Source organism: Conger conger, chromosome 7 (assembly GCF_963514075.1).
Source record: "Conger conger chromosome 7, fConCon1.1, whole genome shotgun sequence".
NCBI classification, from domain to species: Eukaryota; Metazoa; Chordata; class Actinopteri; order Anguilliformes; family Congridae; genus Conger; species Conger conger.
In genome coordinates this window covers 13,553,045-13,562,500 of record NC_083766.1, presented here as the reverse complement: position 1 = coordinate 13,562,500, position 9,456 = coordinate 13,553,045, and the positions used below count along the sequence as shown (strand labels likewise).

The window sequence follows — 9,456 nt, the reverse complement described above, 5'->3', positions numbered from 1 at the left end:
ATTTGGAAATATAAAGGCCTTTTTATTTACATTTTAAAATGATCAGATAAAGTGCCTACATTAATTTGGAAATGAAAATGGGCTTTTGCATTGTCAATTGAATTATAGAGTGGGTTTTGTGCACATCTAATGAAAACGAAATGTAATTGACAATTTGCATTTATATTTGAATTTTATTCAAATAAAAATATATCCTCAATCGTAGGCTCATTCCTATTGATTCCATTCAGTCACTGCCAAAATTCACGTCACACTAACTAAACTCACTTAACATCTAACCAATAGACTTTAAGACCATTATTTAAAACGAATCTTGCACCAATCGAATTGTTGAAAGGGCTTGACATAATTGATAGCAGCCATAGTAGCCAAATTTCTTTCCAATCAAACCACGACTCAGTGTGATTGATGTTTCAAGACTGCCTTAAAGAAAACTAATTAAGCGGTGCTAGCGAATCACTTTGGAAGGAGGGAGGGCGATTCACAACCATCAAGGTTGCTAGAGGAAACAAACACGCTTTTCTTTCTTCGTTATCTGCTTGGTGGGGCTAACTCGCTGGCAACGCATAGCTAGTCATAATATTTTTGAGTAAGGTATGTCTGGGCGAATTTCGGATGTTTGCGTGGAAGGGTTTGTTTTTAATGTGCTCGCTATTTCTGTAGCTGTCCAATTGTCGCCGTCTACGATGGTTCCTAGCAATTAGCTAGATGCTAATTTGGCTAACTTAAAAATAGCTAGATCATATCAGCTTAGCCAAATGATTTGAGACATACCTAGTTTTTGTGGCGGTTACTGGCAATAACGTATGTAAAATGACTTCAGAACAAACGTTGGCCACAAACGTAATGTAAAACGTCCTTTTAAGTTGAATGATCGCTAGCTACCGTGCGATGTATCGCTGTGTTTATTCGCTAGTGTTGCAGGTTAGAACGAGTTGAGCTAACGTTAGCTAGCTAGCAAAACTTGGTTTGACTTAATTATTTTATTTGGCCTTCCAACTAATTTTAGCGAACTTAATGTTACTTCACTAAATCAGTAATGGGTTTTTTATACTTAGCAAATGTTAGCTAACCTTAGTGGTGGAGTCACAATAAAATTAAGTTGGCAGCTTGCGTCGTAGAAGTCTGAACGCTAGTAAGGTAAGTTAGCCATGGCAGGTTGTAGAGCCAGGACAATAGAGCTAACAGTTAGCTAGGCAATATTCGTTTTAGAATTGAATGCAGGTGCCCATGCAGTTTAACATGGTTCACTTTGATAATTTGCTAGATCGATATTAGCTAGCTATTGCTTGGTACTTGGTAGTTGGGCTGGGTATTGTTACATAAACGATTTGCTGTTCGCTCGCGAAGTTACCTGCGTGCTCTGCGTAGTGAGTTTTTCTGGTTGCATAACAAACGCATGGACACGTTGGTTATGTTGACATAAGTTTGCTTACGTTTTAAAATATTTGAAAATTGTATGCGTTTTTCGCACCAGTGTACAGGGCAACAACCCTCCTGTATTTTCGTGATCCACCGTTACTTTAGTTGGCTAAGTGGGCATCTGTCTGCGGTGTCTCTTTTAGAATGCATGGGAACAGAGGACCTCGCCCTGAACAACACAACCAAGGTCCTCCCCCCAGACATCAGGACCCTCAGGGACGCCAGAATAAAGGAACAGAGGCCAGCAGCAATGGACAACATTCAGAAACTGGTGAGCAACCAATTTCAAGTCTCTGTGGTTGAAACGGTCTTATTTTTTCATCCAGTTTTGAGATCTGCCTTTTAATTATTAAATAACCATTTGTTCCTTCAGACTCTTCCCTGACCATAGATCTGCAGAGTTTCAGGAAGCCAGGAGAGAAGGCTTATACCCAGCGCAGCAGACTGTTTGTAGGTAATCTGCCCTCTGGGGTCACTGAGGAGGAGGTTGAGAAGCTGTTTTCCAAGTATGGAAAGTCTTCTGAAATTTTCATCCACAAGGACAGGGGCTTTGGTTTTATTAGGCTGGTAAGTTGCAACATACAATTATTTGACTTGAGATTCATGCACTAGATATTCCATTTTCCTTTAGTCCATACCTGTTTAACAAATGTTTGTACCTGTAGGAGTCAAGAACCTTGGCGGAGATTGCTAAAGCTGAGCTTGATGACACACTCTTCAGGGGCAGGCAGCTCCGTGTCCGCTTTGCAACTCATGGAGCAGCGCTCTCTGTAAAGAATCTGCCTCAGTTTCTTTCAAATGAGCTGCTGGAAGAGGCTTTCTCCATCTTTGGTCCGATCGAGAGGGCCATCGTTATCGTGGATGACCGTGGCAGAGCCACAGGGAAGGGGATTGTGGAGTATGCCAACAAGCCAGCGGCAAGGAAGGCTCTTGATAGGTGTGCTGACGGTGCTTTTTTGTTGACTGCGTAAGTATGTTTTAAAGCATTTAACCGTTACCTGAAAACAGCAGGTTTTGGTTGCTTTCCAAGTACTTTCCAAGTACAGGTACAATAGGTAATTTCACACTTCTAAAGGTCAAGAGTAATTGCAGCTACAAACATGCTCAATCCACAACACTGTTTATCCCACCCCTTCACTGTGAACGTGCTGATGTTGAAACGCCATTAGCTGTGGCAATTTGAACACATTTTCAACCAATGAGCTTGAATTATTGTACGGCTGTATGATGTTTTGGCACAGAGTGCCGGCCCATCAACTGCATATTTTGAAACCTGAACTATACACACAGGCAGAGGATGGGTCATCAGCATTGACATTGAACCTTTGTCAGTGAACCTTTTTCAGTGATAGAAAGGGATTCACAATGGTTTTTTAACAATGTTTTAACACAAAATTCTTACCTATTGTACCTTTAACCAACCAAAAGTTAAATATTATGAATCATCACAAATTTCATTTGACCATTGTTAATGAGGCCAAATGATCTCAGTGTACGGCTGAAATATAAAGTAATGATTGACCCATTTATTAGGTCAGAATTAGACCAGTGTTACAAAACCCAATTAATGTAAAAGATGGAGTCCTCAGTGAAATCTAATGGAATTTTCCACTATGCTAATTTAAAGTTAAACTGATATTTTATTCACAATATTTATGTGGATTTCCAGAATTAATTAGTTCAGTTTGCCCTGGCTACTTGCAGTGGGCTCCAAAATAATCTGCACCATTAATAAAAATGGAGAAAAAAGACTGCATATAATAAACAACATTGATAATGATTTATATTTTGTGTTCAAGTACACAGGAAAATCTTTTCTTTTTATGAAAAGCACAGGTGCCTAAATTAGTCATTGGAAAGTTCTAACAATTCTTATATATAAAATCAAAAAGTGAAATTTGCAATACAATTTTACTTTAATTTAATCTCAGTCTAAAGGAACTACGTTGTGTTAGAGAACACCAAATGTGTTCTCTAACCTTATCACCAATTATAGGAAAAGACTCATGGCTGTCATCTTTTCCAGGGATGTCTGCACAAAGTATTAAACCTGGGGTGCCAATAATTGTGAAATCACTTTTTTGGGGAAATACATTTTTTATTTGAAAAATGGAAGACTTAGGTTTATTCTGTTGAATCCTTAATAATGTATGCTGCTTTGCACATGTTGATAAATAAAGATTATCTCAAACTGTTTTTTTAGTGTACAGCAATTTGTGAAGATTTCAGAGCCAATTTTGGAGCCCACTGTACGTTTGCTGGAGCTATCTCTGCAGTATAATTAATTTGGACTACTGCTAACAATTCCTAGTTGTATCATTATTGTGTAAACACTACAAGCCTAAGAAATTATCCTTCCTGATCCTACTGAAAGCAGTTAGTGGAAAAACAAGCAACCCTGTGTAAAACTGTGTGCACGATTGTAGATTGTCCAGGAACTTGCTGGAAGTGGAGTTGAAACAAAGTATTCATGTATGAGTAGTTGATTATGCCTGTTAAGGCAAATTCCTATGTTTACGTAGAATATTTAACACATGCAGGCAAATGAGTCGGTTATTTAAAAATTCTATTACATTGTCGAAGTACCATGCCTTTCTTTAAATCAAAATTTTTGCAGTTCACAATGAATATCCCCTGATATGGTTTAATTTTAATCTGAAATGCCCAATTTGCATCAGCTTTCCCAGGCCTGTGACCGTGGAACCAATGGAACAGTTTGATGAGGATGAGGGTTTACCTGAGAAGATCATTAACAAAAACCAGCAGTATCACAAGTGAGTACAAATTATGTTATTTTAAGGTAACAGGGCAGACTGGACCAGTGCTAATAAAAGAGTCTTGGAAACTTTGTTTTTGGACATTAAAGCAGAAGGAAAAATCCTCACCTTTTTCAGGGAGAGGGAACACCCGCCGCGATTTGCCCATCCAGGGACGTTCGAGTACGAGTATGCCATGCGCTGGAAGGCCTTGATGGAGATGGAGAAGCAGCAGTACGAGCAGGTGGACAGGAACATCAAAGAGGCCCACGAGAAGCTGGAGCAGGAGATGGAGGCAGCAAGGCACGAGCACCAGGTCATGCTGATGAGGCAGGGTAAGCGTTGCCATGGCAGTTGGGCAAGGGCCTGGCTAGCCTAGGTGTGTCCTTTCATACGGAAATTGAACCTACTAGAAATGCGTTGCCATTGTTGACTTTATTTAATTATCAGTGTATATCACAGAAGTTTTGTTAAACTAATGTATAATAATAATAGTTTTTAAAATTCTAAATGGGGTGAGAACGCAAAGTAGTTTCAAGCTGGTTATAATTTGCATCCCTAATATACACCAGAAGGTCCAAGCTGCGCTAACGGAGGCATGTCGCAGTGTGCAGGCAGCTTGGAAAGCTTCGGTGATTCCTCTGAAACTTGAGGACCAGCCGCGGAGCTGCCGCCGCTAACACGCTAAAGGTTCCACTTGGTTTCCTCCAGACCTGCTGCGGCGTCAGGAGGAGCTCAGGAGGATGGAGGAGTTGCACAGCCAGGAGCTGCAGAAGAGGAAGCAGATGGAGCTGCGGCAGGAGGAGGAGCGCCGCCGCAGGGAGGAGGAGATGAGGATCCACAGTGAGGAAATGAGGAGGCAGCAGGAGGGCTTCAAGGGCAACTTCCCTGAGAACGTGAGTCCCTCGTCTTAAAACGAAGCGATAAAGACAGTATAAATAAAGCCGGTATTACTTCACATAGCGAAACTGTGACCCTCAAATGTCTTCTGAGAAAATGATATTGTGTAACTTTTGAGTTTGACATTTAGGCCCAGTTTTGCTTTTTTGAAACTAGACATTTATTTTTCTTATTCCGAACTGCCAGCTTTCATTTAAGTTTAGGGCGGCCTGTAGCATAGTGGTTAAGGTAGATCCGCACAGCCGTTGGGCCCTTGAGCAAGGCCCTTAACCCTGCATTGCTCCAGGGGAGGATTGTCTCCTGCTTAGTCTAATCAACTGTACGTCTCTCTGGATAAGAGCGTCTGCCAAATGCTATTAATGTAATGGTTGAATTTTGTGAGTGGGAACTGGAAATAATTTGCACTGTGTGCTAATTGCATTTTGTTTTCCAGCGGGAGCAGGAGATTAGGATGCACATGGCAGGTAAGTGCACCCTTCTCAGGTGGGTAAAGCTCTGTACGTTACTGTGGGAGTGTCTGAAAAGGCATGGCTGTTATGCACTGGGCTGGGTTTGGATGTGTGTGAACTCTACACTTCCTCTGTCATTGGTTCAGGTCAAGCGATGGCAATGAACAGAAACTCTAGTGGAGGGAATCCTGTGCCCGCAGGAGCTGGAAACACACCCACCGATCCTGCACAGTTAACGGTAATGACAGCAATTGAAAAGGTCATTGTCATTGGGGAAAAATCAGTTTGTTTTCTATAAAACAAACGTATTAAACTTATTTAATAATACACTCAGTGAGCACGTTATTAGGTAGACCTGTACACCAACTTGTTTCTTCAATATTTGCATTAATAAGTTGGTGCATAAGTATGCTGATATGGTCAAGAGGTTCAGCTGTTTTGTCTGAATGGGGAAGGAATGTGATCTAAGTGACTGACTCGAGTTTGCAGAGCTCTGCGGGCAGAAACACGTTGTTAATGAGGTTAGAGGAGAAGGGCCAGACCAGTCGAAGCTGACAGTAACGCAAATAACTCCACACTCCACAGTGGTCAAACCTGAAAGTGGATAGGCTACAGCAGCCAAAGACTTCTAAAGAGTCTAAAAAAAACAAGTCGAAGTATCGTGCTCAATGAGTGTATATACTAGTCAATAATGTCAAAATGAAATTTTCCTGCCTCTAACTATTTTTTGCCTTTACCTTTGCATGAATTCTGGAACCCCAGGCTGCAGCAGGGAACGCCATTCCAAACCAGGCTGGCTTTCCAAGAGGCCCACCTGGGCCGGCTGATTTTGGCGCAAACAAGCGCCGTAGATTCTGAGGACCCAAATTCATTTTCTTTTCTTTTTCCCCCCCCCTTTTTTTGTAGAATGACTTTATATTGTTCAACATTTTAAATGCAGTTTGGGAATTTCTGCTTTTATGTGCCTCTGAAATTGGAATATGGAAATTATTTGGGTTGAAATTTACACAAGCCCAACCCCACCCTCTGAGTTGGTAGAAAGTCCATTGTTGAAGTACCTCCTTTATAATAGCCGCCCCCCCCCCCACCACAGCTTTTTTCTTTTTTCTTTTTCCTTTTTTATTCCAACTCCAAAACTTTGTACATTTATATTGGCATGTAACTTGCTTTTTGCTCATGTCAGTTGCATTCTGGAAAGTAGCTTTTCATTACATTAAATACATTTTTAAAATACTTCCTGCTGTTGTCATTATGTAAATAAAGGCCCAACCGATACCAATCGGGGCAAAACACAACAGATGTAGGGCTTCCACAGATATCTGTATTGGGAGAAATCCCACCGTCTCTTGAAAGGGCATTAAAGAGAACCGCATTGGTGCGTGTGACTGTTTTTGGATAATGGCCACATATAAAAGGCGCTTCTAACTTTGCAAATACGGGTTAGCAGAGGGTCCATCTCATTGAACTCTGGTCCGTCGGTCACCACATTGAAGCAGTTTCTCGAGTTCCGGTCACCAGTGTTGGTAGTGTTTGTGTCACTGCCCTGTACACCGCAGTACAATTTTATCCCAACTTTAAACGGTAACTAGCGATAGGATTCATTTGTCTTCAGTCAAGTTGGGTAATGTAAAAATGGCACCTTTGCTAATGCTGTGAAACCCCTGACAAATGACGGACTAGTAACCAAATCTGTGTTAGTTGAGAAATGTGATTTCTGTCAGCGTGTCAAGCAAGCATGAACATAATGCTGATTTATTTTTATTTTTTTCATGAGGGTGTTGGTTCACTGCATGTTTTCCCCAATAGTGTTCAATTGCAATGTTGGAGACCGGCATTGCAAGGGATGGGTCCATGCATTGCTGGGCCATATGGCCTAAAGTGGAGTATATACTGTAAACTGTACACTGACCACTAAGTGCCGCTTTCATTCAACCATGTTGGCTCCACTCGCAAGCTAGTTGCAGTTGCACTGGGCTTGAGTGGTGCTTATCAGTCAGAGCTTTAAAGCTGGCTGCATGCCTAGTGAGACTAGAGTTTTTTATTATTGTGAGATGATCTAGATTCGAGGAAACCCTTTTGACTGGATACACCAGTTAGATGCTTGTGTTGAATATAGACTAAACATTAATCTGGTGCTGTGATCCTCAAAGCAGCCCTAGCCTTGTAGCCATTAATACATTTTAAGATTAATCTTTTCATGTTTATTAACAATAGGAATGCACATTTAATTATAATTATATAACATGTTTTCTATCAATAAAAATAACTATAATTGCTAGGGTTTTCAGAATTGAAACCACTCTGACCCCTCACCTTGATCACTCCCCTTGTTCAGGAAGGGTGCACTCTATTGGCGGGAAGAAGTGCAGGGCATTTTAATTTGCATTGCAACACGCCAGGCCAAATAGGAACTACCCAAGGCATTCCACCTCTTGTGTGAAACATGGTGCTGAGGCTGTTATATTTTGGCTGTCACAGGTGCTGGGTCGCTTGGCATCATTGAAGATGTAACTGCTGATGGCAGCGGAATTTATTCTGACGTGCACAGAAACATGTCAGTACACGTACATCAGCTGAAGTTAATGCAAATGCATAGAATGCTAACATAGTATGGTGTATATACAGTGCATACTGTCTTAAGTATTTGGACAATGGTACAATTTCTGTTCTTTTGGCTCTCCCCCTGCACATTGAATTTGAAATGAAGCTGCAGTCCAGTCTGTCACTTAATTTGGGTGCCACTGTCAATATGGATGTATTGTAGACATTTTTAGCTGTTGCTTATGTAAAGAAATGGTTGCCTGGAGAACCTTTTAATGGGAACTGTATTTAATGTACACGACCATGTGATGACATTGCACATGCCAAAGTACCCCCCCCCCCCCCATTCCATGAGCTAATGTTTAGTTCCGCAACAGGAACTTAGCTGTGTGTTTTGGTTGCGCTGGTTTTCCAAGTGGGTCTTTAGAGTGTCATCTGCAGGCTTCGCATCTTCAAAACATTCATCTGGAGGTTGTCTGTCCATGATAGCTTCTACAATACATCTGTTTAAAATGAGAAAAAAAAAAACCTGAAAATGAAGTATTTCACACTATCCATCAAAAGCAGAACAGAAATGGTGCCTACCTGACTGTTTGTTCAATATGCCTATTCTCCTTAACTGATATCATCGTCCATGTGATAAATTGATGAAACCTGGAAATGTCCTCTATCTCTTGGCTTGACACAGCATGCTCTGTGAGGTCACTCTAGTGAAAATAAGATTAAGGTGACCTATGCAACTATTGATGCCACTTGCAGAAAGCATATTTCATATATACACTTTGCAAGAACATAATATTGTTACCTTATTTCCCACTAGTATGCAAGGTATTGGAAGTCCACCTCCAGTCAGAATTTCAGAATCCACACTTTTCTTTAGTAAGGTGCAATACTGAAAAGATTTCTGAGTGGTCAAATCAAACATAATGATGCAAGCATGTGCACCTTTATAAAATGGTCTTGTAAAAGGTAAGGTTTCCTCTTGTCCTGAAAGGTAAGATAAGAGGAAGTTAAACTAAAATTGAAGTAGTCAATTAATCTAATGTACCATAGTTAGTCTGGTAAATGCAACATAAAAACTAGCTATTTGTCTGGTGGCCATACTTTTTAACAACGCATTGTATGGTTAAGAATAAAAACGCCTTCAGCTGCAACAAAAATTGTGACTCCAGGCCTGCATTTTTACTTCAGCATACCTTTCACTATTGACAATATGTGGCTACACATATTTTAATATGAGAGAATAACCTACTTCTCATACAAAACATCTTGTTTTAAAATAGTACACAGAAAATGTCCTGTGTGCAAAATCTTTATAATTTATCCCTTGTGAGGAAATGCTTGAATAGCCCTAAAATTGAAACATGAGCTTTTAACTAATATTTTCA

The 9,456-nt window shown here is 40.5% G+C and overlaps 1 protein-coding gene across 2 annotated transcripts; it reads left to right on the top strand.

Moving 5' to 3' along the window:
- The first annotated feature begins 435 nt into the window (after window positions 1-435).
- On the top strand, window positions 436-6,760 carry LOC133132778 (non-POU domain-containing octamer-binding protein-like). 2 transcript variants are annotated; one of them, XM_061248493.1, is made up of 10 exons: window positions 436-594; window positions 1,566-1,693; window positions 1,796-1,989; window positions 2,088-2,389; window positions 4,101-4,196; window positions 4,317-4,513; window positions 4,890-5,074; window positions 5,512-5,542; window positions 5,674-5,765; window positions 6,290-6,760. In XM_061248493.1, exons 2-10 carry the CDS (start codon window positions 1,567-1,569, stop codon window positions 6,383-6,385), a joined length of 1,320 nt encoding a protein of 439 aa, XP_061104477.1. In that variant the 5' UTR covers window positions 436-594; window position 1,566; the 3' UTR covers window positions 6,386-6,760. The 2 variants fall into 2 exon arrangements, with proteins under 2 accessions (XP_061104477.1, XP_061104478.1); XM_061248494.1 differs by lacking the exon at window positions 436-594 and adding an exon at window positions 712-1,140.
- Window positions 6,761-9,456: the final 2,696 nt, after the last annotated feature.

What these genes read in the sequence shown, in the direction of transcription:
- LOC133132778 (XM_061248493.1), top strand. Translation starts at nt 1,567, where the DNA reads ATGCATGGGAACAGAGGACCTCGCCCTGAACAACACAACCAAGGTCCT. An exon ending in GGTGCTTTTTTGTTGACTGC is followed by an intron (nt 2,390 to 4,100) that starts GTAAGTATGTTT and finishes AATTTGCATCAG; the next exon opens with CTTTCCCAGGCCTGTGACCG. An exon ending in CCGATCCTGCACAGTTAACG is followed by an intron (nt 5,766 to 6,289) that starts GTAATGACAGCA and finishes CTGGAACCCCAG; the next exon opens with GCTGCAGCAGGGAACGCCAT.